The sequence below is a fragment of the Aspergillus steynii genome, assembly GCF_002849105.1.
Source record: "Aspergillus steynii IBT 23096 chromosome Unknown P170scaffold_8, whole genome shotgun sequence".
In the NCBI taxonomy this organism is placed as follows: domain Eukaryota; kingdom Fungi; phylum Ascomycota; class Eurotiomycetes; order Eurotiales; family Aspergillaceae; genus Aspergillus; species Aspergillus steynii.
The window spans coordinates 271293-299102 of NW_020194405.1; the positions used below are offsets into that span (position 1 = coordinate 271293).

Genomic DNA, 27810 nt, shown 5'->3' on the forward strand with positions numbered 1-27810 from the left:
TCTTTTGACGGAAGGAAAGTTGGCGGTTGACCGCCCACGGGATTAAACATCTTATCTCATTGGGTTCTTCTCTTTCCTCTCTTTTCTCTTTTTCTCTGGGACTGAAGGACTTGAAGAACAGGGATACTAGACTCGGCGAGGTGCTTGTTGGGGACCTGCATTTGCTTCATCTTTCTTTTTCTCCGACGCCAACAGTCCGTCCATCGAATTCGTTTCCTTTTCTTCGTCCCGCCGTCCGCAACCTCTCTGTCGATCCACTCTTTTTGACCTCCCACTTCTGCAGTCCATCTTAATTCCGAATTATCTCCAATCTTGATTTCGAGCCCCGGGAATTGTCGCGACTGAGTCGACCCTTCTGCCCATCATGATGCACCCTTCGAGACAGGCGTACGTGGAGGAGGCCGAGGTAAGGATGCCCTCGTGTTGCGTGGCTTTCGTGTAGTCACAAGTTTCTAATTTACTATGGAACGGCAGGATACCGACATGGGCATTGACCTGGCCAATCTGCGTAAGTGGCCGCACCCCATTTCTACAGTCCGTGGAATCACTGGCGTCTAACGTGCTGAATATTTTAGCGGTCGACCGCGATTATGAACTTCCCTCTGCAGCGGCGGGCATCCCCGCCGAAAGAGCCTCCGCCATCCTATCCCAATTCGAACGAAAGCGAAGGGCCGCCGCCATGGCTGTGCCGACCGACGATACGCGAGTGCGCGCTCGGCTGCGAGAGATTGGAGAGCCTATCACGCTATTCGGCGAAGGACCCGCGGACCGACGAGACCGACTGCGAGAGCTCCTGACGGATCTGGCGGAGAGACAGGGGGCTGAAGATGTGGACATGGCAGAGGCATTTGAGGACGAGGATGAGGAGGAGGCAGAACAGCAGGAAGAATTCTACACGGAGGGGTCGGAGGATCTCCTGAACGCTCGCAAGGCAATCGCGCATTTCTCTTTGCCCCGCGCAAAAACGCGCGTGGCCCGCTTGAGAGAGGAGTCGACGATACCACTCAGGACGCATATTAAACATCGCAAAGCAATCAAGGAGAAGCTGCAAGGGTTCGAGCTCTACGGGTCGCAGATCGCCGGTGATCGTCCCGTCAGTATCTGTCGATTTGCGCCGGACGGGCAGACCATCGCGACTGGAAACTGGGGTGGTGGAATTCGTTTGCTGTCGGTGCCGAACCTGGAAGAGAAACGGTCTTTCAAGGCGCATTCGGATCGGGTTGGAGGTCTGTCGTGGTTCCCTGGTGCTACGCTGCCGACCTCAGATGTGTCCCCATCGACCGTCAACCTGGTCTCTGGCGGCGGAGAAGGAAACGTGTGCCTGTGGTCTCTCGACAAGGATGAACCGCTGGCGACTCTCTCCGGCCACTCTGGCCGTGTGTGTCGGACGGAATTCCACCCCTCGGGTCGGTACGTCGCCTCCGCTTCCTACGATACAACATGGCGCCTGTGGGACGTGGAAACGACTGCCGAATTGCTGCTACAGGAAGGCCATTCCCGAGAGGTCTACACTTGTGCCTTCAACAACGATGGATCTCTTATGGCAAGCGGTGGACTGGATAGTATCGGACGTATCTGGGATCTGCGGACGGGCCGGACGGTGATGATTCTTGAGGGCCATATTCGCGAAATCTACGGCCTGGACTGGGGCGTAGACGGATACCGAGTGCTGTCGGGCTCCGGCGACGGATGGGTCAAATGCTGGGATCTGCGCCAGGTTCGAAACACGGGCGGTATCGGAGCGCACAAGAGTGTGGTGTCTGATGTTCGATGGTACAAGGGAACGGAGTCGGCAGCATCCTACCTGCCGTCGCTGGACGGACAGAACAGCGGCATGGAAGTCGACGGCGCCACGATGACTTCGAGTGATGCGTCGACAGCACCCGTGCAACCGCGGAAGTCGGGCACGTTCTTCGTGACCAGTGGGTTCGACAAGAACGTCAATGTCTTCAGTGCGGATGACTGGTCACTGGTGAAGTCGCTGAGTGGGCATGCGGGCAATGTTCTCAGCACGGATATCAGCGACGATGCCAAGTGGATTGCGAGCTCCGGACACGACCGTACAGTCAAGCTTTGGGGCATTGAGTGAAGCAATTGACACCACGGGACCTTTTCAGAATATCTTTCTCGATGGCTCAGTTGTGTGCTGCGAAGAGCTCCAGACCATGATTGTTGGGTATGATGAACTCAAGAGGCCATGCTGGACAAGCCTGGATGAATGAATCGTCACCAGATTCTTTTCTCCAGTGACGGTTTTGAGATAAACCGCCGAGGCCGTACAAGAATGGAGACCTGGCAGACCTAGGTGCTGAAGACGATGGAGAAGAGTCGGTGGTACTATTTGGGTGTTCATTTAGCTTGCCCGACCATTTACCATTTCCATAGAAGCCGATGAACGAAGAAATACCCCCAATCAATATGAATCCATCGCGAGAATCTCGGACTTTCCGCGGACTTATGACGTAGCCGCTCGGATCTCCGCCTGTTTCCCGAGGCCGACCGCATGACTAATCCGCCATAACTTCTACATCAGCGAAGGCGACTGACGGCGAAAAAAAAAAAAAGGACATCTCTCATCCCATATTCCAGGACATCGTTTGCAATCACCTACCACATACGCAAACATGCCGACCTCTTTTCGCCCGCAGAGACTGCTCCAGCGGCTCTCCCTCTCCGGTCCCGCGAGGAGACCGCGCACAACATCCAGCGTCGCTCGCGGAGCATGCATCGCCTGCCAATTGCGATCCCAATCGCAGAGCTCAAGCAGACCTACCTCTCGACTCCCCGACACTCGCCACCTCACCTCCCCCCTCCGCCGTCGATTCGCATCGACCTCACCAGCCAGCAACGACAGTGGCGCGCCCGCAGGCCCCGAAAGCCGCGGCATCGCGCCCGACATCACCAACCACTACACCATCTTCCGGCAGACGCTCCCCTCCGGGCCGCCGCCCGGGTCGCCCTTCGACATCTCGCTGGGCGACCTCCGTCGGGAGTTCCTGCAGCTCCAGAATGTCAGCCACCCGGACAAGTACCCGCCGGGGGAGGCGAAGCGGCGGGCGGAGGCCTTCTCGACGCTGATCAACGAGGCGTATCGCACGCTGGCGGACCCGCTGCTGCGGGCGCAGTACCTCCTGCGCGAGATGCACGGAATCGACGTCACGGCGGAGGACGGGGCGGCGAAACACGCGCTCGACGCGCAGACGCTGATGGAGGTGATGGAGGTGCAGGAGACGATCGAGGAGGTCAGCGCGGATCCGAACGCCGAGGCCAAGATCGCCGAGTTGAAGAAGGAGAATGCGGTGCGGGTGGAGAGTGGCGTGAGGGAGCTGGCGGGAGCTTTTGATCGTGAGGATATTGAGACGGCGAGGACAGAGTGCGTGCGCTTGCGCTTTTGGTATAATGTTGGAGAGGCGTTGAAGGAGTGGGAGCCGGGGATGACGGAGTTGCGGTTGGTGCATTGAGTTGAGGATATGGATTCCTTTTCTTTTGTTGGGTCCACAAGGGGAGCATGTAATTGTTGCTTGATATGGGCAATTGATATATAGAGGATTTATATAGAACTAGGACTGGATTGATAAATATATATTCGGTGATCCATCTTTCAATCGATTTGAGTATGACTTCTGACGCTGGGATAATATTAAGAAATAGGGCAAGTCAAGAGACCGAAAGAAGCAATAGGCTTAGATGATAATGGCAGATTGCATAACAAACTCTTTAAAAGTCCATCCACCCTCCTGCATCAACTGCATTGGGGTTGGTCGGGGAGACGGATGTGGGCCCCGCTAATCCAGTTCAGGCTAGATCGTCTCCAAACGCCCAATCAACGGGCTTCTTCATACTTGTTGTTTTCCTATACCCATTACTTCAACTCTAGGTAGGAACCTTAGTGAAGTTCTGGATTCTATCCCATCAATTCATATCTATCTGCTCCTTTATAACCGCTGAGAGAAATTGCGATTACTGGGAAGAGCCACAACGGGGATTCGTACTCCACGCCAATATTCTTGCTTGCGCAGGAGAGCCGAATCGGACTGTAGCCTCTGCATCTCCTGCTTCCCCGTTCTCATCACGTCCTCAATATGCCTCTCCTTGCCTGCCATGGTGATACTGGAGATGGAGCTATTTTCGTTCCACACGGGGCGAATCACTCCGTCTTCGCCGACCTCCAGCTTTCCTTCCGCCCCGCAGGTCACACATCCGACGGCATTGTCCCTTGTGCAGAACAAATCAATCTTCGCTAAATGGCAGAACGGACAAGCCCCTTCTGGCACTGGACCTAGATACTCTGCCTCGTCGAACGTCTTCCCCAGCTGACTCGCGACATGCCTCCCAAGCTGCTGGGCTCGCGCCGGCGCATCCTCTGTCCCAGTCACCAACACTGAGCCCGGCGCACCATAGCCCTGGAAAACCACCTGGTCGACGACCTTCGCATGAAGCGAATAGACCAGGTTATGCAGCGTCGGCAGCGCCATGGTAATCTGATCAGACATGGTAGATCCCCCGACGGCCATGAAACCCACCACCCTAGGTTTCAACAGTCTCGAATCAATCTCTTTACCCTGGAATCGTGGATCGCCCGATTCTCGACCTTCGATCGTCTTCTTCGCCAGCGCGGCATCCACAAAGGGGCCTAAGATGCGATCCACCAGCGCCTTGAGCATCCCTGCCGGCTGGTGGCTGTATATCGGCGTGGAGATGATCAGAGCGTCGGCGTCGAGGATGGCGTTCAAGACGGCGGCCCGATCATCGAGGTCCGTGTCGGCGTTTGGTTGTGCACTGCGCATCACGGCGTTCGTGCCTGCCGACACGTCCTGGGCGCCTTGCAGCGGGGCAGGATTCCGAGGGACTTGAACAGACGGAGAATGCAGCCAGGACGAAGTAATGGAGGGATCGTACTTCGAGGCACCAGTCAGGGCGGCCTTGAGGAGGATTTCTGAGTTCCCGTTGAGGGAGCCATTGGCAATGCCGAGGATATGCATTGTGGATTGGAGTTGGTGGGTACTGCGAGACGGCTCCTACTTGGTGGAGCATCCTCTGGGGCTCAAGAGTTTTTTAAGTATTAATGGCCCGCTCGGCATGTGGACATCCAGCGATTCTTCATGCGTTGGAGAATCCGGGGAAGCAATTCGGAATATCCGAGAGTGTGTGATTCCCTTCCCCTATTTCGAACAGGATATGACAATGGGGATACGAGAAATGGGGGAGATTATACTGGGTCATTGCATGGAAATTTCTGCTGAGTATACTCCGGCGTATGACGGGGCCATCTTGGACGTCCTGATCTGCACAACAGGCAGATAATGAATACTAGGGCGATTGAGACTTGCGGTACGAGAGCCAGAACCCTCTTTGCCGTATTGGATGCTGAAGTCGGTAGAAGATTGGCCTTGAAGCAATCCAGATGATGGATAACGCGCGAACTCACCGCATCGTGAGCTCTAACTTCCAAGTAGTAGACCGCTCCGTTCGGTCTGGAAACCGACCCGAAGACTAGAAGCGGTTCTCCGGTCGAGTGTCAAGATAGGCTTTAATACTGCAGGACAGAAACTGACTGATCTATTTTCAAGTAACGGAGTACGTGATCTGATTCCCCGCCCCCTTTTTCCCCTGCACCATCCGGGTTCCTGGAAATGCGACAGAGAATCCATCGTGAATCCACCGGCTGACCGCTAGATCGGAGGAGCACCAATCCCCTTCTTTAGCCACCTGCGGGAGAAGTCACTCGGAACAGACACCCCTAGGCCTGTAGAATTCCAAGGCGATATCATATGAACGGAAGGATTTGAGGAACCATCGTTAGCCGGGCTCCATCACGCGAGGTCGCCCCCCGTTGGGTGCATCGGGCAACAAAACCACCCAACGATCCACACGGGCTTCATCTTCGACCGACTGGGACTCCCCCGCAGTACGACGCAGTAGCGTGCATCGTCGGACTGTTGCGCTGTCGTGATATCCCGCCAAAGTGTTGGGATTAAATTAATCATGCGTCGTGAATAACCATTTCGACCACACCGAGCTGCGAGCAACAACGTGCCCACGTTTATTCCCCTCACGCCTCCCTTGGGGCTGCAGCTCGGACATCCTTCAGCCTGAATGCTGAATGAAGCGCGACTGGACGATTCTCGCTGGATCTGATGCACTCGAATTCAAAGCCCAGTGGCTAGGGAATTGGACTGTCGCGATAAGAGGGGGATCCTCCTGTTGGCATCGTAATAAAGAGAAAACCTGGTGGTCGATTCGCCCCCCTGACAACCCCCTCAGGGCTGCACACGTAGCAAATTGTACCATCTTGCCCCATTTAAGTCGGCTTTCGCGCTTGAAACGGCATTGACCGGGGGGCTTGCTTGGTTAGTCTGGCTGGCATTTGGAGGGCGCAAATCGGAATTTCGGTGGAGGGAGTAATGCTGTTCGAGTGTTATTTAATCAGTATAGATCCGAAAATCCCAGGATGACCTACACTCTTTTGGCTTTTATTTTCGCCATTCGTTTGTCAACTGTAAACCCGTAAGAAGTGTTATCGATGGAGGCTGAACGGGATTTCAGCAGGTAAGTCAAGTGACTGTTCGGGGGGGAGGCTCCCTCTTCGTCTCTGGTCTCGCTCTCTTTCTCTTTCATCTCCCTCCCTCTCCTTCATCCTCTGGGGCCACCAGATTCGTGTCAATATTTTCCTTATACCGAACACCATAGCGTTGCCACTGACGCCTCCAATCTTTTGCAATATAGCATCATCCATTCATCGCCGTTTACGTTCCTCGTCGGCGCCAATCACACCCAGCTGACCGTCCAGTCCGGTCTTGCCCGCCATGTATCCAAACCATTAGATCATTTGATGAGTAGCGGCCAGACGCGTGAATCCAAGCATCATATCGCTGTTCTTGAGGAAGAAGATGTCGAGACCTTTGTGGCATTCTGCGAATATGCATACACCGGCGACTACCGTGTACCTCCCCCAGGATCTCGCGAGGAGGAGCAGGAGCAAAAGCCGGTCAACAACCCCTTCAAGGGTGTGTTCTCTGAAGAACCCATTGCGCTCTCTCTGCCGCCAGCTAAAAAGCACCATAAAGAGTCCCGAGGCCCGGAACATGGACGACCGAGTAACGAGGGCCTACATCACGGCGAGGGTGCGCCTCACGCAGCTTATCCCCATGAAAAATTCGGGGGCAACACCACGTCCCCCGAAGATTACTCGACAGCACCCCCGGATCTAGATCCAACAATTTCTCCAGAAGAAGCAGCGGAGCAGCAACCTACCACCCCGGCTGCAGAGGAGGGGGACCCGTGGGACTCCAATGCAGGCGCATCTGCGACAAAAGGCAAAAAGGGCAAGAAAGGCAAGAAAGACAAGAAGAAGCAGAATGGTCCCTCGACGGAGGAGCCAACTACTGGCCTGACCCCGCCGTCTACCCCTCCTCCAGAGCACCCTGACATCGGACAGGACCCTCATGCAGCAGAGACCGCTGAAGAACAAGATGGATGGGGTCTGGAGTCCGCGGATCCCCGTGACACCGCGGATCCCGCCGACAATGCTCCGTCCGGGATGACTGAGAGCTGGGAGCATACTGCCCCGACTCCACCGGAGGAGGAGCAAGACAAGATGGACAGGAAACAGGAGTCGAAGCGGGATTACGAACAGGGGGCCGAGACGGGGCCCATGATCGACAACTCCTTCGCCAAACAGCACTTCTCTAGCCACCACGAGAAAGGCATTAGCCTGTGGGACGAGTTTACCGCCATGGACTATATCGACCCGCGCGCATTCGAGGGCACTAGACCTCCCAGTGCCCTCTCCACTCAGTCGAGCCGATCAGGGTTGCCGTATCTCATCTTTCACGCCAAGCTGTACGTCTTTGCGACGCGCTATTTGATTCCAGCACTGGCCCAATTATGCCTGCGCAAGCTGCATAGGGACCTTCTACTTTTGGCTTTCCCCGACGGTGCCCAGACCGACAGTCAAGATGATGAACAAACCACCCTGAAGGCCCGAATGGTCCTCGACCTGCTCCACTACACCTATACCAAGACCACTCGTCTCGAGCCCATCTCGCCCACGTCGGCCACTCAGCTTCGAGACAACGAACTACGCAAGCTAGTGATTCATTATGCGGCGTGCAAGGTGCGGGACCTCGCCAGATATTGTCCGCCAATCGAGCCGACGGGAGGTTCTCCTTCGAACCCGCCAGAGAAGCCGTCGGCGCGCGGGTTGCGAGCGTTGATGGACACGACCTCAGAGCTGGCCTCCGATTTGGTCTACCGAATGATGTGAAACGATTTCCTTTCCTCTCTTTTGTCATTTTTTATTTTCTATTTTGTTTTCATCTTCGTTCCTCTCTCTCTCTCTTGCGTTCTCCGTCTTACTCTTCCCCTGATCCTTCCCCCTCCCCTCTCGTCTATCTCCCCCTGCCTTTAATCGATCGAATTTCTCCCGTCTCTCCAACCCTCCTGTATATCTCTAAGAACATACACGGCCATCGATATCTAGCAACACGGCGCGTGTGGATACATGACTGGGACCACGGAACACATGATAGGGTCGGATTGCCGCGGAACCCGTTTTTTTGGAGCTATGGAGTCGGCCTGCAGACAAGGGGCCTTGGTTAACCGTTTTGATGCATTCAGCGGTCACGGATAATAACGAATCTCCATATGTGACTTGATACAAGAGCACGCATTTGTTTCAAAGTTCTTATTTGATAAGGATCTTCGTCAATCGATGTCTAATCATTGCGACGGGACCGCCATCGGGATGCTGCCCAATATGACTACGGCCGTATATCCATTCATTTCTGTCGGAAATGTCTGCACGGATTAACTTTCGTGGCTGCAGGATGCTGATCCCGCGTAGGAGAATTGCGTTTCAAGCCGGCCAGCAGGCAGACATCTCTCTAGCATGATTCGTCCTAGTTTCCCGATTCGGCCCGGGTTAATCTCAGGGTAATTGCTCATCCCGTCCGACAGGGGAGGGGGCCCGAGAAAGACAGCATGGATGGACCCTCGTCTCAGGGTGAACGCTCTGCCGGTCTGTTTCTTCAACGTAGATCCTTGGCATGGGTGCATTGGACCGGCAACGATGGGGGGACCTCGTCAGACGTCACATCCATCTCATTTCCAGGCTGTACGGAGCACTACGGAGGACCCATGAGGGGCTATCGCGTAGATTCCAAGACCGTAATCAAGTAGCGGACTTGGATGCTGCAGGTTAGATTAGTGGCTGCATGAAAGCACTGCACAAAGAGCCGATCGATAATGCCGTGAAGAAAAAACCAAAACCAAATAAAATAAGGAGCGTGGGGGGTAATGGAGGGGAAATTGTCATTTGCAAGGGGGTGGAGGGAGGTGTATCGAGAGAGGGGAAAGAAAGTCTCAAATTTCCTTCCCCCTTTCCTCATTTTTCAACACCACAGGGGGGTCTATACAAAACTCGGTCGACGAAGAGATCATAAGTCTGTTGCTCCTGCTGCAGGTTCACATGCGCCACGGTGTGATCGATGATGACTGAAGATGAGATAGCGATGCCGAGAGCCCCTAGACCGTCTCGACCCAAATTGAGTTGGCTGGAATTTGATAACGCCAAGAATGTCGCAAGTTGAAGGAAGGCCCGGCCCCTAGCCAAGTCAGTACCCAACCTCTGCAGAGGAGAAGAGAAAAGAGAGAGAAAGAGAGACCGAGAGCAGAAGAAAAGAGGGGCAAAAGCGGTGGAGACGTGATCATCCAAGGTTCCTCTTGGCTGGAGACGAGACTCTTGCGGGTCTTGGCAGATGCCAGGCTGCGTAACGGCCATGGAACATTCCCACTGCGCTCCAGGAATGCAAGGAGTGGGGAATTGGAGAGAGAGAGAGAGGCGAGGAGGGAACCTGGGGACGCGGAGGAGAATTGATAACATTCTGTTCTCCGAATGGAGTTTACGGGAGAGAGAAATCGGGAGGTTTCGAGGATCGTTAGCTTTCAATGGTGTGCTTTAGAGAGGTTCATCATCACGTCGGCTGGGAATAGTAGGAAAGACACAGCCTTTCTTGGCTCGGCGTAGATCAAGAGAAGCGAGCCGGGATGGCCCTGACGATAAGCTGCAGGTCGGGACAATCGAAGGTTCGATTGTACGAAGTGTACTATGTATAGCAAGGAGGCAGGCAGCATTTTAATTCCAGCAAAAGTCACCTGCCAAGCCCGTGACCCTTCGCCTTCCGCCAAGACTTTCGTGCTTTTCCCTCGCTTCGCCCGCTCCTTTCCTCGTCATCACCAGCATCATCGCCATCATCAGCATCATCTCTCCATCGTCATCGGTGTCATCCTCTCTTGGGGTTGGAATGCTTCTCTGCATTCTTCATGTCAACGGCCAGGGATGACCCACCTAATCAATGCAATCTGGAGGATTGCGAACAGCACTTCTCCGTATAGTATTCGTGCTTGGGTTTCACCGGACCAAGGATCACCTCGGACGTCTGTTCTTGTAGATCGATCAGTCTGAGATCAGTGAACCATTGACCATTCCTTCTTTTAGTCATTTCCAGCGCTAATCGCATCCCTCGGCTGCCCCCTTTCCTTATCTCGGATGACTGATTTGGCTTTCTGGCTCTAGTCTCTACCAGCAACCACAGCCACTGGCAAAGCTTGGCAGCGGACCTCCCCGTCGATGATGCGCTGTCGATCTCTGGCTTGGCCGCCTCTCCGTGGGCAAAACGGGTTGGTTACGTCCGCGCACGTTGATACTCTTGCGCCCCTTGGCTCCAGCCGACGACGTTTCTGATCTCTCTGATTCGATCCTCGGAGCTCGACTCATCGGCTTCGCGGCCGGGATCCTGTCCCTTGGCGCTTCAATTTTGACTTTTTTAACCATTTTGCACCGCTTTCGGGTTTCCGCTTGATTGCCGACTCCTTGGTTTTTCTCCCGTCTTTTTTTTTTTGGTCGTTTTTCTTGCTGACGAGCTGGCACGGCCATTTCGGCCCGACTCTTGCTCTGTCAGGAAGGATAGGAGGCAAATGAAAAATCTTTTTAACACAAAAGAAAACAAAAAGTTAAAAATAAGGGACCAGGTTCCGGATTAGTTTGGATGACCATTTGGATCCCACGGGTGATCCTCCATTCTTCGCCGCTCGATTCGGCTTCGACCCAGGGAACGCGCAGCGGTCGAAAAAATTCGGCCTCTCTGCCCGGGATTCCATAACGATATTTCTCAAACATAGCCTCTTACTTTAAAATTCCCGAATGATATTTTTAATTTTGCCGCGACACTCCGGATTGCTCATATTCATATGCGCCTACTGCCGCTGACGTCGTTGCAACCGCCTTGCGCTTGCCAAATACCGCGTAAACTACTGGGAAGACGTCTTCATTCCTGCTGTCGGGTCAAACGTATGCAGAGTACATACTTGTTGACGTTTTGCCTGCACCGTGACCCACCCGCGCCAGAACTATGTGCTCTTGGCAGATTGAAGTTCTGGATGTGCCATCCCACCGAAGATCATGAACCATTTCCGTCGTCCCAGGCATCGATAACCGCTCTTCCATGCCAGGACTAGACCCATTTGCCCCGAGGATCTTCCTCTGTTTGCCCCTTGACTGTGGCCCACGGAAGCCCTTCCACCCCCTGATATGCACAGGCGTGGACGTTTCCTACGCCTCCCGCCCCGTGGTGGATTCGGATGACCCTTTTTGGGACCCATCAAGGTTGAATCTACAGGTTTCATCGCCAGACCGAGCCAACCAATGTTGATGTGTGCGTTCTTGCTGGTCTTGTCCGCCTCTTGGCGTGCCCTCTGATACTCCACTATGGATGGCCAATTGATAGCAGCCTGAAGGCTATGATGCCCTATTGTTTGGCGCATGTGCATCATGGGGGTGGCTGTTGCAGCACTTATATGTGTAGGCCTTCGCACAGATGCATGTCGTTTGTGATAGATCTTACTCTTGACCAATTGCACTCTTTTCTCATCCTCTCTCTTACCTGGTATTCCTTCTTTTTCCACCCTCAGATCCACTTTCTTTCATATCTTCTCTCTCTTTTTGTCCACTTGGCTGCATACAGCGTTTCGGCTGCATTAGAGGGCCTTGTTGTTTCTTTTTTTGATTATTCTCTTATCTTCTCGCTCCCTCTGGCGGAACAATAGGCTACGTCGGGGATATAAGTTGACGGGTTGCTCCTCTTCTGGAGACATATGAGCAGATCTCCTCACTCAATTCTATACCAACAACAGCCTTTTTCCCTCTCCAGCCCTTGCAGCTACTTTTCTCCTTCCTCTCTTGACACCTGTCTCTCCTCGGGTATCTCCGACCTTTCCCTTCCCTCCTTCCTATCCAGGCACCGAAGTTTAAAAAAAAAGAGGGAACAACGTGAACTCATGATGTTGGACAGCTACATCCCTCCAGGATCATCCCAGTCGGACGTTGCCATTATCGAGCCCAAGGTGGAAAAGCCGGGTCCGGTGAGCATCCGGGAACGACTTCGTCATTTCACCTGGGCCTGGTATACCTTAACCATGAGCGCGGGTGGGCTGGCGCTTCTCATTGCCAGCCAACCCAATGCCTTTCCCGGCTTGAAAGAAATCGGGTTAGCGGTCTACATCATCAATCTTCTTTTCTTTGCTGGGGTTTGTTCCACAATGGCCACGAGGTTCATCCTCCACGGTGGATTCCTTGATTCTCTGCGTCACGACCGCGAAGGTCTCTTCTTCCCGACTTTCTGGCTGTCTATTGCCACCATGATCACCGGCCTATACCGATACTTCGGCGAGGGAGCTGATATCTCGTTCATAATCGCCCTGGAGGTGTTGTTTTGGATCTACTGCGTCTGTACTCTAGCGACTGCCGTCATCCAATACTCGTTCGTCTTCTCCTCCCATAAGTATGGCCTTCAAAGCATGATGCCTTCCTGGATTCTTCCAGCCTTCCCCATCATGCTTAGCGGCACCATCGCTTCCGTCATCGCCGAACAACAGCCTGCCCGCTCCGCCGTCTCCATGGTCCTCGCCGGCATTACCTTCCAGGGGTTGGGATTCTCCATCAGCTTTATGATGTATGCACACTACATTGGTCGATTGATGGAAAGCGGGCTGCCCAGTAGCGAGCACCGCCCCGGCATGTTTATTTGCGTCGGACCCCCCGCTTTCACGGCTCTGGCTCTCGTCGGCATGGCCAAGGGTCTGCCCGAGGATTTCCAAGTGTGGGATCAAGAATATGCCATCGCCGAGGCACATGTTATCGAGCTGCTTGCCATCGTCTGCGGTGTATTCCTCTGGGCCCTCAGTCTATGGTTCTTCTGCATTGCTATCGTGGCCGTCATTCGCTCCCCGCCCAAGGCCTTCCACCTCAACTGGTGGGCCATGGTCTTCCCCAACACCGGATTCACCCTGGCGACTATCACTCTTGCCAACGCACTGAACAGCCCCGGCATCAAGTGGTTCGGCACCGCCATGTCGATCTGCATCGTCTGCATGTTCCTCTTTGTTCTGGTCAGCAATGTTCGGGCTGTTCTTCGAAAAGACATCATGTTCCCCGGCAAGGATGAGGATGTCTCGGAATAAGCTTGCTATCCACCTCATACTTTTATCTCTTTTGACTTCCCGTTTTTTGCGTTTCTTTTTGTTCTGCTTTGATGATGATGTTTATTTGGCCTCTTGCCTACCTACATGCCCTGTTCCTTTCTTCTGTTCTACTTCTGTTGACTCTATACCCCGTTGATCTTTATTCAACAACCGGCATCCCTGCCTTTCCTATTTCTATTTATTTCTTCCTCTTTCATCTGCATTTCTGATCTTCGTTTTCAAGGGTTGACTCGGCATCGGCAAGGCGTTCAGGACTTCTGTTATTTGTGATTATGTTCTTTTCGCTATATATACCTGTCATTTTTCATTTGCATTCGCATCAGCACTTACCCTCGCATGCCTTTTCTTTCTGCTCAAGCTCCATACAACGCTTGACTTTGGGTTTCGGTCATCCCCTATAACCTACAGATGATAGAAGGAAATAAGAAATTAGAAATAGATCAGCAAAATATGGCATGACTTCACTATCCTCCATCTCTCTTAAAGTAAATCAGGTAGTTCCAAAAGCCCCTGTACCGCTATTGACAGGTCATAGTATACGCACGTAGTCTAGTTTAGCATATCGAGGGGCGCAACGCGACGAAGATGCCTAAGGCTGGGCAGTCGGCAGGCTCCTTGGCTGGTTTCTTGGTCGCCTTGGGGATCTGGCCGATTGGCTCGTTCCGCGAGGTGGTGGTTACGCGCATCGTGCCTGCGTCTGGGATTCTGTCTGTGCTTTGCTTGGGACGCGACGATGGTCGCTCTATTTATGGAATCTTACGATAGGGAATATTGTGACGGTTCTGGATGCGGTTTGGAGTCTCTACTGATGTCTCTTGATGGTCTTGGTTTCATGAAATATCATTGATTATATGAGATACCCACTACCTACGACCTACGGTTCATCGGGGATGGTTTGACTTTGTTACCATTTTTGATTTGAGCAACAAAGATTAGTCCTCCCATTTGGGTCGCGATAGTTATCCGCTAGGCCAAGGGAAACATCCTCGAAAGGTAAAAACCTCGGCCAGGACATGATCTAGTACATGAATTGTGAATACATGAACACCCATTCCCAACCAGTTCAACCAACCTCAAACTCCTCATAATGCTCTCCATCGAAGAATTGTTGGCTGGATGACTTGTTAGACAGATACTCCCTTGATTACAAGGTCAGCAACTCACGGTTTGAAGAAGTGCTTCTCACTTCGCTGCGGTGCGGGCGGAGTTTTTTAAGCCAGCCTGATGTGATTGTCAATAGGAATTTCCACAACAGAAGCGAAAGGAGTGATGTACTCACAAGCTTTGTCACTTACTGGGCTTGCCCGCGGGGCAACTACTGTGAGTCTCACTGAGCTTTTTTTTTTTTTTTTTTTATCTTGCAGTCATAGTTAGCAGACAATCACTCCGGACAGCGAGCAGCTACTTACGCTTTGAGGAGGTAGGGCTCGCTTCGCTGCGGTGCGGACGGAGTGTTTTTAACCAGCCTGAAGGAGTTGTCAATGAGAATCCCTTCAACAAAAGCAAAAGGAGCGATGTACTTACAAGTTCTGTCACTCACTGGGCCTGTCCACGGTGCAACTACTTGTGAGTCTCACTATTTTTTTTCTCTTTGTTTTCTCTCTCTTTTTTCCCCTTTCTTTTTTTATCTGCAGCCATGGTTAACAGACATTCACCTCGTGCAAAGAACAGTCACTCACGTTTTGAGGAGGGAGGGCTCGCTTCGCTGCGGTGTGGACGAAGTTTTTTTAGCCAGCCTAGAGGATTGTTAATGATATCGTCTACAATCGAAGGAGCGATAAACTTACAAGCTCTGTCACTTACTGGGCCTGTCCACGGTGCAGCTACTGGTGAGTCTCACTGATATTTTTTAAACTGCAGCCATAGTTAGCGGATAATCGCCTCGGAAGAAGAGTAGCTACTCACGCTTTGTGGAAGTAAGAATCGCTTCACTGCGGTGCGGGCGGAGTTTTTTTAGCCAGCCTAGAGGGATCGTTAGAGAGGGCGCCCATAGTAAAAGGAGCGGTGTACTTACAAGCTCTGTCACTTACTGGGCTTGCCCGCGGAGCAGCTACTGTGAGACTCGTTGAGCTTTTTTCTTTCTTTCTTTCTTTCTTTTTTTTTTTTGATTTGTTGTTTTTTGTCTTTTGCCTCTCGACCGGATAAAGGGTTGTACCTGCAGTCATAGTCAGCAGATGATCGTCTCGTACGAAAGGGTAGCTACTCACGGTCTGGTGGGAGAGAGAGTGCTAAGCCCGCGGTGTGAACGATTGTTTTTAGCCAGCCTGTTGATTATCAGAAACCTCTCATCCAGAAGGTGGAACCCAGAAAGCATACAAGCTCTGTCGCTTACTGGGCCTGTCCACGGTGCCAGGCTGCAGAGAGGCAAAGACTTGAGGGAGGCAAGAGAGGCACGAAGACTCGATCGAGGCGCGATGATGAGCATGGGATCGTGTGTGGCGTGGAGTCTGAGGCCTATGCTGGTTAGAACCATACAGCAAGAGTAAGGAATGAGGCTGTCTTCTCACAAGATCATGTCCTGTGTGGGAGCTAAGCCCGCGGTGTGGACGATTGTTTTTAGCCAGCCTGTTGAGCATTAGCAACTGATCGATCAGAAGATCGGACCTTACATGACTCACAAGCTCTGTCACTCACTGGGCCTGTCCACGGTGCCGGGCTATCTACTGAGGATAGTCCTGGAGGAGGCACGAAGGCGCGGAGGCGACCGGAGTGTGGCGTGTGGCTTGGAATTTGAGGACTGTGCCAGATTAAAATCAAGCACACAGCAAAGGCAATCACAGGGAGTGGCGTCTCACCAGAGCATGTCCCTTTTGGGAGCTTGCCTGCGGTGTGGCCGGAAGTTTTTTTTAGCCAGCCTGTTGAGTTTGTCAGAACGTGTCCAAGTTGGAAGGAGCGGATGGCACGTACAAGCTCTGTCACTTACTGGGCCTGCCACGATGCGAGGCTAGATGCTCTGCCAGGAGGTGGTAATGGATAAGCTGCAAGTGAACCGAAGTCCATCTCAAGCGTTAGTATCAGCTTGGGTGGTCGAGCCACCACAAAGTCATGTCCGTGATTGAGCGGATGCCTAAGGGAGTCCACATATCAGCAGCAGCCTGGAGGAAGGACTTACTGGCATGCGAGGGGCTCGAGAATGGGAGACTGGCAGTCATGAACGGAAGGCGTTACTGGTTCTATCGTGGGGGTGGAAGTGGGAAGTGGGAGGAGGGAGGTGGAAAGCAGAGAGATGTGGAGGAAGGAAGGAAAGAGGGAGGAAGGCAGCAGGCAGCAGCGGGAATGTATTGGGAGGCGAAAAACGGGCGGGGAAGAGGGTGAAGTCGTCGAAAAGGGAAGGCGCGCACAGTCGTGACATCGTACCTGCCGAGAAGGGAAGCTGCGATGGGCGAAGTAGCGGAACTTTCCTCCCGCGACGTCAGCCGGTGCTGGAGGGTTCCGGAGTGACTGTCAGAGGTAGGATTAGGTAGATAGGTACTGGGGAGGTAGTGAATTCGAGGAAAGAAGTAGAGAGACCAAATTAGAGGAAAATTCCGGCGTGGATTGCCTAGTATTATATACAAGATTGAACCAAGGGGGAAGGCACACCGATCCCCCGGTCATGAGGCCCAACTGCCAGCAACAAAACCCCCGAACCGTCCATTCCCAATCCAATGCCATGTCCCAAGCCATTTTCTCCTCCAGCGGTGACAGTGTTTCACTTCAATTGCGCTCCCTTGCAGGTGAAGCAAGTTGTTGTTGTCCGCTTGGCGCGAACGCCGCCACGTGGCTCGGGGCCAATCAACGGAGCGGTGAAAGTCTGGCTGCATACGTGGTGTCCCTCGCCTTCAAATGAAGCCCGACCGTCCAAAGTTAGGCAGGTAGAAATGATTTCACCTGGCTTACGTGGTGTCCGGGTCGCCGTCGTTCGTGCAAATCTGAAACCCCTTCTCTTCGGCCTGTCCCCCAACGGGTCCACACGGACCCTCGCTGAGGTAGTCGGATGCGTCGACGGGTCCCTTGCAACCTGGCTGCTTTCTGAAACACCGCTGTAACCAAGATATCAAATTCCCGAGAAGACGAACAGGGGGCAGCCAATGGTGGTGAAGCCCTCTCTTCTGACCGTCTGCGATCAGGCGACTTTGCGGCCGACGTTGCCAATGCCTCGTCCGACCACGCTGATTATGACGTCGCCATTCTCGTTCTCCCCGGCCGCGTCGCGAAGACCCCAACCAGGCGCTCCGAACTTGGACAGGTCGCGGGCCAACTGAATCGTGCTCTCGTCGGCGATCACGTCGCGACCGACTTGGATGCGACCAACGTCCTCCGATCCCATAGTCATCAGTCCCAGCATGGTGGGCACCGCGGCCGGCGCGACACAGCCGCCTTTGGAGATGACCTCCAGCAACTGATAGGCGCACTGCTTCCCGATATCCTCAGGCGCTTGTCCACCCGAGGGCGGAGACGCGACATCCGCGGAAAATAGACAGCCAGTCGACGATTCGGCCACCAGAGACAGCCCAAATCCAAGCCCAATCTTCTTCTTTGCCGACGCGTTGGTTTTCTCGGGAGCGGGCATAAGTGGAGCCGGGGACACATCAGAGAAGATATAGGTGTCGGGTGATAAGGGGTTCAAAATCCCACGCGCGGTTTCGATCATTCGTGCGTTGTTGGACCCCGAAACGCCGACGGAATAGGCCACGCCGCGAACCCTCTTGATCTTGCCGGCATTCATCAGGTGAAGGGTCTTCGGCAGGCGGACTTGGTGACCAAAGACAAGCTGAACTTCTCCGCCGCCACCCCTGCCATGCGGACCCGGATTAGATCGCCGGAGCACCCGAAGTTCGATGTTGTTGAAAATTCCGAATTGGTTGTAGAGAGGCAGGACGGCCGTGCGCACGCTGTCCACTGACATATCGCCAGTTGGCGTAGACGACGTAATCACTCCGGGACCCGTAAAGAGCACTCGCATAGGAGCCTTGGAGAAGGGCGCAAGAAGGCAGAGAGGCAGAAGATAGTAGCTGACGCCGCGGGTACACCCAGCGGGAAGCTCATGCCTGATGACACCACTGCTGTTGGCACCGGCACCGCTCGCGCTGCCGGTGATGAGACCCGGCTTGTAAACAAGAATCGTTCCGGTGTAGGAGATCTCCATTTGCGATCCATTGGTGACGGCCTCCAGCAGGCGGAGGAACGAAATTTCGTACGGAGTCAGACCGGGGTTATCAGACGAAGGGCGGATCTGAGAAATGTGCACGGTTCGGCCAGTCAAGGTCGCGAAGACCAAGCGATACACAAAATTTTTGTGGGAAGTAAACCGGAGGGGGGGCTGCGAGGTCGACGACATATTGACGGAACTGGAGACTCTCCGGATCCCCGTGATGAAAGAATTGGACGGTGGTGATGCTCTTGACCGCGATTGGATCTCCGCGAAAGAAAAAAATGCGGCCGGAGAAAAATGACCGGGAGCACGTTGTTCCGCTCCGATCCGGACTTTAGGCTGTTTGTTATCTCCGGGCGGAATGGATGCGCATCATCTGACAAAAAGTATCCCGGCGCTGAAGTGATCGAGTACTTCAGTATATCGACCACTTGCGAACCTCGACTCTGTCAAGATACCATCCTCTCTACCTGGAACCCGCCGCAATGCTTCCACCAGCTCTCAACATCCCTAAATGGTAGTACCAGCTCGTCTATCCACAATTCCTAACCTGCCCCTCCCCCGCAGCACTCTTCCGGGTCGATCCCACGAGAGAAAATCCCACTGATGCCAGACCAACAGGCTCGAGACCAACTCCCACCTTCTCCAACCCCCCGTTAACAACTACTGCGTCTACCACCCGTCCTCGCCCGCCACCTCCGGCTACACCGTGATGATCGTCGGGGGCCCCAACGCGCGAACCGACTACCACATCAACTCGACGCCGGAGTTCTTCTACCAGCACCGCGGGTCGATGCTGCTCAAGACCGTCGACACCTCCGTCTCGCCCGCCGTCTTCCAGGACATTCCCATCCACGAGGGGTCGCTGTTCCTGCTACCGGCGAACACACCGCACAGTCCCGTGCGGTTCCGCGACACGGTGGGGGTCGTGATGGAGGTGCCGCGGGAGAAGGACGCCGTGGACGTGATGCGGTGGTACTGTCGCAGCTGCGGGCAGGTGGTGTGGGAGAAGCAGTTCATCTGCACGGACCTGGGCACGCAGGTCAAGGCGGTGGTCGAGGAGTTTGCCGGCGACGAGGAGAAGCGCACCTGCAAGGCGTGCGGCGCCCTTGCGGAGAGCAGATACCAGGAGGGGGAGATTGTGCAGCCGACTAGATTCCCCGAGTAGGGGACGTACTAGTCGAGGCCAGGGGTTTTATCTACTATCTATTTATCTTGATCTACGGGTGATGTTGTAACGAAGCGAAGCGATACGAAACGAAACGAAACGGAAGAGCCCGGTGTGGCAGATCCGAAAATGTGATATCACGATGTTGATGATATTGTAAATCAGACTAATAACCAAGTGAGGAGTTCACAGTGGGATGGTCTTGAATTATCTGAATTAGTCTAGACCGAGTCTAGAATATGTATAAAGAGGGAAGAAAGGGGGATGAGCAGAAAATGAGAATTTAGATGACAAAACGGTCTGGAGAGGGAAAGAGATGAGGGGACCGGAGGAGAGTAGATCGACCCATCCAGACCATAGAAACACGGAAATGAAAGACACGAAGAAAAGAGCTATAGACACGGATATGCAGTACAGGTGGGCCGGCCAATGTGCTGACCCGGGCAGGCATTCTATGAAATTTCGCCCAACTGAAAAAAAAAAAGAGAGGATATCAAAAAATGAATCAGGACAACAGCCAGCAGCCGAAAAAACGATTCTGCAAGGCTCTAAAGAGGATCCGCGATCTCCAGATGCGTGGAGATACAACGTGAGATTAAAGACAATAAAGAAATCACCGAGTCGGTAGAAAAGAAGAATGAACTCGCTCAAGGACTACCATCTCGCATCACCAGGGCGAAGAGCATCGAAAAAGGTTATAGAGGGAGAAATGACTGGGGTCATCAATGACCATGTCTCATCAATCGACATTCAAACCCGATTAATCATCAAACGGGCAGTCGATGCTTTCGTGACCATCCTTCTCGCAGAGAGCGCACCACTTCGTCTCGTCCACGACTCCGCTGGACTTTCCGGCGACCGCATCCGCTGAGGAAGAAGGGGGCATATTTGTCATTGCTGTCATCCCTTCCATGGCGGCGTCTCGTCCGGTCTTCTGGGGCGTGGTACTCTCTTCGTGGCTCGAGGAGGCTGTGTCTATATCAGTGGAGGTACTCGGAGTGGGCTTCTCATCCGCCGACACTTCGTTGTGGGATTCCTCCTTGGAAAAGGCTTTGCTCTTGTTGTCGGCGCCGAACATATTCGTGCAGGTCAGGATGTCATGGCCGCCGGTCTCGCAGATTTCGCACCACAACGAGCCGCCGTCGTCAGAGCGACCGTCGGACTCGTGCATGGTCTCTAGGCGATGACGGGACGAGTCGGACGGGCGACGAAGATGTCCCGGGTAGGCCTGATATTGCTGCTCCTCATGCTGCGGCTGATCATGCCAGTCACTAGGCACCACGGTGCGATCCGACAGTCGGTGCGCATGGTTGACCGTATTGGGGGCTCCAATCTTTCCCGTCGAACCGGATGGTTTGTGCTGGGTGGGCGCGGCCGTGACGGTAGAACTGCGAGTCCGACCGCTGCCGTTGACCTGCAGCTGCTGAAGCTCGCGCTCAAGCTCTTCGATGCGGTAGGTCTTCCGCTCCGTGATCTGCTCGAATTCCTGCACCCGTTGCTCCAGGTGCGAGACGTGATCTGGATCGTGCTCGGGGCCGCCGTTCGTTGCGTAGCCATTCTGCTGAAGTGCCGGCAAGCTGGGATCGCCCCGACTTAAGGAGTGAATGATCGCTTTTAGTCCGCGGATCTCGTCGTCCTTTTGGTCCAGTTCTCGCGAGTGCTGCTGACCGTCCGCGGTCGCGTGAGCCTCATGTAGCGTTGCGGCAGAGCTGTCACGCTCCTTCTTCAGCTCCAGTTTTGTTCTCTCCACCTCCCCTCGAAGGAACTCAACTTCCGCGCGGGCTTCAGCCTCGCCACGTCGAGCATCCTCCAGGCCCTCCTCTAGTTCCGAGACCAACTCCTCCAGCTGCTTGAGTTGACGAGCGACCTCCTCGACATCCTCACCGCGGTCCTGGAGCTCCTTGTTCTGTTGCAGTAGTTCATCCAAGCGCTGTTCGTAGACACGTTCGGTCTCGGACGCCGCCACTTCCAACGTGTCCAGGGTACTCCGGAAATCGGCTCGGTGCAGGTCGAACTCCGCCGTCAACTGGGCAATTCTCTCGTTCTTCTCGCGCAACTGCGCCCGGATCGATAACGCATCGGAGCCCTCCAGCTCCTCCAAGGTGCGCTGAAAGTCGGCCAGCGTATGGGCCTGCTCGTCCAGCTGCTTATCGCGGTCCAACAGTTGCCTCTCCAGGCTCTTCGTCTGGTCCCGCAACTCCTGCATCTCGGCGACCATGGCATTGTTGCGGCCGAAGTCGGACGTCCTCGAGGACGACACATCGTCGTCGGCGGCGGCACTCACACCACTCACGCGAGAGGGAGGGCGATCGGAGGCACGGGACGGGGGCTTGACGGGGCTGCGCGGGTAGCCGTTGGGACTGGGACCGGCCCTCGAGGCGGCGGAGGGGGTGCGCAGACCGGCCAGACTCAGCTTGGAGGGCGGAGGACCACGAGGGGATTCGGGACGGGGCAGCGAGGGCCGTCTCATGCGCGGAGGCCGCACCGACGGACTGGGGCCGACCGATTTGCTGAAATTCACGGGGCGCGCCGGCGTGGGCGGATTGACGGTGACGGAAGCCGGAGCGCCGGGCCGTTTCGTGACGTACTTGTTGTTGTTCATGGGCACGAAGATTCCGGAGCCCGGCATGGACGTGTTGAAGTACTTCTTGCCTTCGACATCGCCACTGTTCTTCCCCCTCCTGGCATGCTCCGACGCCAGTTCAATTCCTGCGAATTTGCCCGGTTTCCCGGCCACGCCTCCCAGGTATTTGACGGTGCCGTACATGCCCCCGGGAACATTCACCAGATCCCCGACCTGGACGTCATCGAGGGGCGCCATTTTGTGAGGGTGTGTTGGGCGACGACACCGATAGAGGGAGGGAGAAAGAGAGAGAGAGAGAGAGAGGCCCACAACGGGGAAGAAAGAGGAGGGAGGCAAAGGATGTCGGTGGGTTTTATTTAATCAAGGAAAGAAAAAGGAGAACCCGAAAAAGGCGGACAGGTCAGACGAAAAGCCCCGAAAAGAAAGGAAAGGAAAAACAGAAGCAAAGGGAATCATGCGAGGAGGCAATAGGAAAGCCAAAGAAAGCAGAGGGGAGGAAGAATGACGGATCATCGACGCGGGCACATCGTGTCGACTAGTTCGTCCTGCTCGGAGGATTGTTTCTGGATGAACAGTTGGGCAGCGAGGGGGGGGGGGGGGGGGGAATCCACTTTTGGGAGTGGAGGGTTTGGCAGAGATGGAGCGACGTCGAGATATAGCGAGCGATCTGGCACTGCAACCACTGCAATTTAATCTTTTGTTATGATTTTGATCTTCTTGGGAACATCGACTGATGAGGAGCGACTAGTGGCTGCACGTCTGATTGGCGGGGGACCGTAACGAACACGGACCATACGGTATCGCTGCCTCAGACGATGCTCTTGCCTGAACTATCAGGACCTACAGGTACCTTACCGAGTGGTATACCCAAGTATATCTTAGTATTGACTGCCAGAGTCTCGTCAGTCTTGAATGAATACTCCCAACCTGAAGGACTGCCTGAATTCCCCGAATCAACACCCATCCCCATCAGTAGTAGACCACCGGTCTTGGCCGTTGCCTGGCCCCTTACCTGTCCTGCGGCCACTTGTCTCGCTTTCTCTCACTTCATCTCTCTCCTTCTCCCTTACCGGACCACCTTTTCCCCATCCACGCCGGTGGAGCTCCTCCGTCACCTCGATTTCCCCGTCCTGCCACGGGCTCTCTCGCTTTCGCTCTTCCCTTCCCTCTCCGGCTTTGCTCGGTCGCCTCGTCCGATTTTGAATGATCCGCCAGAACCCCCGACCGTCGTCATCATGGCTCAGTACTTTTTCGACCTGCTATACAACTTCACCGATTGCATGTGCTGTTTCCCCAGCACGCCGCAACTGAAGATCAACAACCGCAGCTTCAAATTGCTGCGCCTGCTCGGTGAAGTCCGTCATCCTGTTTTCTGTGGACTCCCCCGAAGGTAGCTAGCTGACATCCCGAAAACATCACAGGGCGGTTTTTCCTACGTCTACCTCGTGCAAGATAAATCCACCTCCGAGCTGTTTGCGCTGAAGAAAATCCGATGTCCGTTCGGCCAGGAATCCGTCTCCCAGGCGCTGAAAGAGGTGGAGGCCTACAACCTATTTACGAACCAGACGAATGTCATCCACTCGATAGACCATTGCGTCTCCACGGAGCCAGGCTCCAAGTTCCGATCGGATGGAGGGGATCCCGGCTCTAAGACCGTCTACATCCTGCTGCCGTACTACCAGCGCGGAAACCTCCAGGATTCCATCAATGCCAACTTGGTCAATCATACCCGATTCCCCGAAAAGCGACTGATGGTGTTGATGCTGGGAGTCGCCACGGCCCTGCGATCGATGCACCAGTACCGCGTGAAGAGCGGCGCCGGAACTACCCGCAAAGCGAAGGCCGTCAGACGCGAGGGCGAGGAGGCAGATGCAGAGGTTGGCATGCGAATGCCCAAACCGAAGCGACGCGCCAGCCAGAAGGTGGACGAGGACGACGAGGAGAATGAGCCGTTGATGGATGATGAGGTTACGAGAAGCCAAGAAGGAATCCAAGACGGCGATTTGCGCCCGTATGCGCATAGAGATATCAAGCCCGGTATGTCGGACTTCAATCCCCACGATCAAATAACGCCCGACTAATAGACCCTTGCAGGTAACATCATGATCGATGATGACGGACAAACCCCGATTTTGATGGATCTCGGCTCGCTGGCCCCCAGTCCCATCGCCATTACCTCGCGTTCATTGGCGTTGGCGGTCCAAGATACCGCCGCGGAGCACAGTACGATGCCCTACCGGGCGCCCGAACTCTTTGACGTCAAGACCGGGTCCGTCATCGACACCAAGGTGGACATCTGGTCCCTAGGATGCACGCTCTACGCGTGCTTGGTGGGCAAGAGCCCCTTCGAGGCTCGCAGTGAAGAGACCGGAGGCAGTCTGAGCATGTGTGTGCTCGGGGGCGACTGGAGGTTCCCCGACGAGAAACCGAGCACCGGCAAGGGCAAAGGCAAAGCCGGCGAGGAAGCGCCCAAGGACGGCGCCACGTCGATCAGCCCGACCGTGAAGGAGGTCGTGCGGAAATGCCTGCAGGTGGAACCGGCGGAGCGCCCCGACATCGATGAATTGATTCAGATCCTGAAGGATGTCATCACGGAGCTCGGGGACGATGACAACATGGCCGGTAGCTCGAGTTGAGAGGGATCTGAATGCGTCCAACTGAAATTGCTAGCCTTGTATTATCTGTTTTTCTTGCGTCTGGCGTTATCCGGGCTGACCGGATTGTATCATATGTGCCTAATGCTGAACATATCTTCTCGGTCTTGTCTCCTGGTGGCGGACTAGTTTTAGTTACATTCTCATATTTCAATTGCATTGACTGCAGCGGGTTTTCTGCAGATATGGACCAGAATTATGGACCAGAATTGAATGGAAGGTGTCCAGCGTAGGGTCCTGCTAAGCTCCTCGACAAGCTCTTCCAAGACCGCCGGCGACTCCGCACGAGAGCGACAGTCGCCATTGGCAGCCACCCCGCTTCCTCTCCAACTTATCATGGATCCATTCCTTCTCTACAACCTCGCGATAACACCCGGATTTCCCCTCAGCACTCATTGTCATTGGATCCCTCGGCATAGCGGACTCTTTTCCGCGTGTTTATCAGATAACTATGTGGGCTGAAAGGTGGAGGTGGCACAGAGTCCAACAGTGGAGCGTGACCAAAGCGTCGATATCAACAGCTGGAATGCAAGGGATGGATTGATCCCACCCACCTGTCGCTGCGTCCTGATTCGATGCCGGTCCGAGTTTATATTCCGCGTCTCTTCCGCTGGAAAGCGATGAGTTCATGGCTCAGTCTTATTCTCCCTTTGTTCCATCCCCACGTCATCCCGCCAGCTGAACCCGTCCTTCTACTCTTTTGACTGTTCACCACCCACCCACACACACCATGGCACCCAATGTGGACCGGGATGCTGTCCCGGGGACATTTACTCTGGTGGATCTGGACCATGTCATGGCGAGTCGTCACTTGGATCGCGGCGATAGTGACATCGTTCTGGTTCCGCAACCGTCCAATGATCCCGACGACCCTCTGAATTGGTCTCCGAGACGGAAGCTGCTGTCTACCGTCTGTGTTAGCGTGTAAGTCGATTCAGTTGACAGAGTCTCCGACGCGGAGAAGGACAGCATCCGCTGATATCGGCCAAGGTACACCATGTTCAATGGAATCGCATGTTCGGTCGTCTACTCGGTTCTGGTTCCTCTCTCTGAAGCGACAGGCGTCAGCGTCAGTACGTTGAACGAGGGGACGGGGTATCTGTTTCTGCTGGCAGGCTGGAGTCTTTTGTTTTGGCAGCCGTTTGCATTGCAGTACGGCAAACGGTTCACTTATATCTTTTCTCTGATTGGAGCCGCGGTACGACTCTTCGAGACCTTCCAATTGGAGTTGATTAGCTGACTACAAATGGTGTCTGCGAATAGTGTGCCCTGATATGGGGGTAAGCATGCAATTAAACCATCACAGTAACGACGCTGACAGAAATAGTCCCTTCATAACTAGCAACGGGCAATGGATTGGCCGCAGCATCCTTGCCGGGTTCTTCACGGCCCCAATTGAAGCTCTTCCGGAGGTGTCTGTCACGGATGTGGTAGGACTGCTTCTGTCGTACTTGAAGACCTTCTTTGCTGACGGAAATGCAGTATTTCACCCACGAACGGGGGACATACATGGCTCTGTATGCCTTCTTTCTCGCCGGGAGCAACTACTTTGCGCCGGTGATCTGCGGGTTTATCGCCGAATATCACGGCTGGGAATGGGTGTTCTACTGGCCTGCCATCTTCTGCGCCTGTGCTGTCGTGTTCCTGTTCTTCTTCATGGAGGAGACGAGCTATTCGCGTGGCACGGCTCATTCCACACCGGGGGGTGCCGTTGAGTCGCCTACCACGACTTCGGAGCATGGCGACCCGGAAAAGACGGTACCTGCTGACTCGCAAGGAGACACGGCATACGGCACGGTCTACACGAAGAAGACGTATCTCCAGAAATTGTCTCTGTGGGGGCCTCGACAGCCCAGGAACAACATGCTTCGGCGGCTCTACCACACGCTGTACTATCTATCATGGCCGGTGATCTTCTACGCGGGGTTCTCCTACGGGTCTTATCTGGTGTGGTTTAACGTGTTGAATGCCACTGCCTCGATAATTTTGGGCTCTGCGCCGTACAACTTCAGGTATACTTCTTCATCCGAGACCCGAAGCGTAAACTGACATAATGCAGTTCCTCGATGGTTGGACTTAGCTACGTTGCATGCTGTATCGGGGTAGTCCTCGGGTATGCACATAACCAGCGCAGACTCTAGGGCAGCACATTGACAAGTCAACAGATCCCTATTCACCGGCCGCTTCAGCGACTGGCTGACTATTCGCCTGGCGCGCCGCAACAACGGAGTCATGGAAGCCGAGCAGCGTCTCTGGCCCTTTGCAATCTGCCTGATCATACTTCCGGGGGCCCTCATTCTCTGGGGTGTGGGCGCGGCCCACCACGTCCACTGGTTCGGACTGTTAGTTGCCATGTGCGTTCTGGCCATGGCCAACACGTGTGGGATCACGCTCAGCGTCAACTACATGGTGGACAGCTACCGGGAGCTGAGTGGCGACGCAATGGCCAGCATCATCCTGGTGCGAAACACGATGTCTTTTGCCATTGGCTACGGGTGCGTTCACTTCCATCTTGCGCGATCATCTGCTAACCTCAACCAGAATCACACCGTGGATCAACAACCTCGGATACCAGAACTGCTTCATCTCGGCCGCCTTCATCGGCATGGCCTGTTCCGCCGTCTTCCTAGTGATGATCAAATGGGGGAAGACGTTCCGGACGCGCAGTCGCGAGAAGTACTGGAACCTAGTGGTAGAGAACTGGGAGAAAGGAATGAGCCATTAACTCCAT

General features: G+C 54.4%; 10 protein-coding genes across 10 annotated transcripts; 6 read left to right on the top strand and 4 right to left on the bottom strand.

Moving 5' to 3' along the window:
* The first annotated feature begins 104 nt into the window (after positions 1-104).
* On the top strand, positions 105-2421 carry P170DRAFT_415484 (putative pre-mRNA splicing factor). The gene is made up of 3 exons (XM_024847065.1): positions 105-406; positions 475-508; positions 576-2421. The coding sequence occupies exons 1-3, from the start codon at positions 365-367 to the stop codon at positions 2087-2089; spliced, it is 1590 nt and encodes a 529-aa protein (XP_024700061.1). The 5' UTR covers positions 105-364; the 3' UTR covers positions 2090-2421.
* Positions 2422-2536: 115 nt separating this feature from the next.
* On the top strand, positions 2537-3605 carry P170DRAFT_440008 (J-type chaperone JAC1). Its single transcript, XM_024849971.1, has one exon. The coding sequence runs from the start codon at positions 2625-2627 to the stop codon at positions 3459-3461; it is 837 nt and encodes a 278-aa protein (XP_024700062.1). The 5' UTR covers positions 2537-2624; the 3' UTR covers positions 3462-3605.
* A 330-nt stretch (positions 3606-3935) lies between these two features.
* On the bottom strand, positions 3936-4982 carry P170DRAFT_479308 (flavodoxin family protein; the record flags this gene model as incomplete). Its single annotated transcript, XM_024853659.1, has 1 exon — positions 3936-4982. One exon carries the CDS (start codon positions 4980-4982, stop codon positions 3936-3938), a length of 1047 nt encoding a protein of 348 aa, XP_024700063.1.
* A 1541-nt stretch (positions 4983-6523) lies between these two features.
* Positions 6524-8537, top strand: P170DRAFT_501612 (uncharacterized protein; the record flags this gene model as incomplete). The annotated part of the gene is made up of 2 exons (XM_024854164.1): positions 6524-6549; positions 6691-8537. 2 exons carry the CDS (start codon positions 6524-6526, stop codon positions 8264-8266), a joined length of 1602 nt encoding a protein of 533 aa, XP_024700064.1. The 3' UTR covers positions 8267-8537.
* A 684-nt stretch (positions 8538-9221) lies between these two features.
* On the bottom strand, positions 9222-9996 carry P170DRAFT_266616 (uncharacterized protein). The gene has a single exon (XM_024843119.1). It carries the CDS (start codon positions 9881-9883, stop codon positions 9386-9388), a length of 498 nt encoding a protein of 165 aa, XP_024700065.1. The 5' UTR covers positions 9884-9996; the 3' UTR covers positions 9222-9385.
* Positions 9997-12339: 2343 nt separating this feature from the next.
* P170DRAFT_512915 (tellurite-resistance/dicarboxylate transporter family protein) lies at positions 12340-13518 on the top strand (the record flags this gene model as incomplete). The annotated part of the gene is made up of 1 exon (XM_024855035.1): positions 12340-13518. One exon carries the CDS (start codon positions 12340-12342, stop codon positions 13516-13518), a length of 1179 nt encoding a protein of 392 aa, XP_024700066.1.
* Positions 13519-15476: 1958 nt separating this feature from the next.
* Positions 15477-16520, bottom strand: P170DRAFT_266651 (uncharacterized protein). The gene is made up of 8 exons (XM_024843120.1): positions 16447-16520; positions 16335-16394; positions 16158-16276; positions 16047-16104; positions 15856-15993; positions 15747-15803; positions 15554-15694; positions 15477-15501 (listed from the first exon to the last, which is right to left on the bottom strand). Exons 2-7 carry the CDS (start codon positions 16340-16342, stop codon positions 15562-15564), a joined length of 513 nt encoding a protein of 170 aa, XP_024700067.1. The 5' UTR covers positions 16343-16394; positions 16447-16520; the 3' UTR covers positions 15477-15501; positions 15554-15561.
* Positions 16521-17644: 1124 nt separating this feature from the next.
* On the bottom strand, positions 17645-22662 carry P170DRAFT_449866 (CAP-Gly domain containing linker protein BIK1; the record flags this gene model as incomplete). Its single annotated transcript, XM_024851075.1, has 4 exons — positions 17645-18569; positions 18720-18869; positions 19530-19824; positions 20637-22662. The coding sequence occupies 4 exons, from the start codon at positions 22660-22662 to the stop codon at positions 17645-17647; spliced, it is 3396 nt and encodes a 1131-aa protein (XP_024700068.1).
* A 615-nt stretch (positions 22663-23277) lies between these two features.
* On the top strand, positions 23278-25271 carry P170DRAFT_467470 (putative serine/threonine protein kinase ENV7). Its single transcript, XM_024852482.1, has 3 exons — positions 23278-23780; positions 23847-24462; positions 24520-25271. The coding sequence occupies exons 1-3, from the start codon at positions 23661-23663 to the stop codon at positions 25059-25061; spliced, it is 1278 nt and encodes a 425-aa protein (XP_024700069.1). The 5' UTR covers positions 23278-23660; the 3' UTR covers positions 25062-25271.
* Positions 25272-25809: 538 nt separating this feature from the next.
* P170DRAFT_367164 (putative MFS transporter) lies at positions 25810-27804 on the top strand (the record flags this gene model as incomplete). The annotated part of the gene is made up of 7 exons (XM_024844795.1): positions 25810-26003; positions 26070-26306; positions 26407-26509; positions 26562-27091; positions 27139-27192; positions 27245-27574; positions 27621-27804. The coding sequence occupies 7 exons, from the start codon at positions 25810-25812 to the stop codon at positions 27802-27804; spliced, it is 1632 nt and encodes a 543-aa protein (XP_024700070.1).
* Positions 27805-27810: the final 6 nt, after the last annotated feature.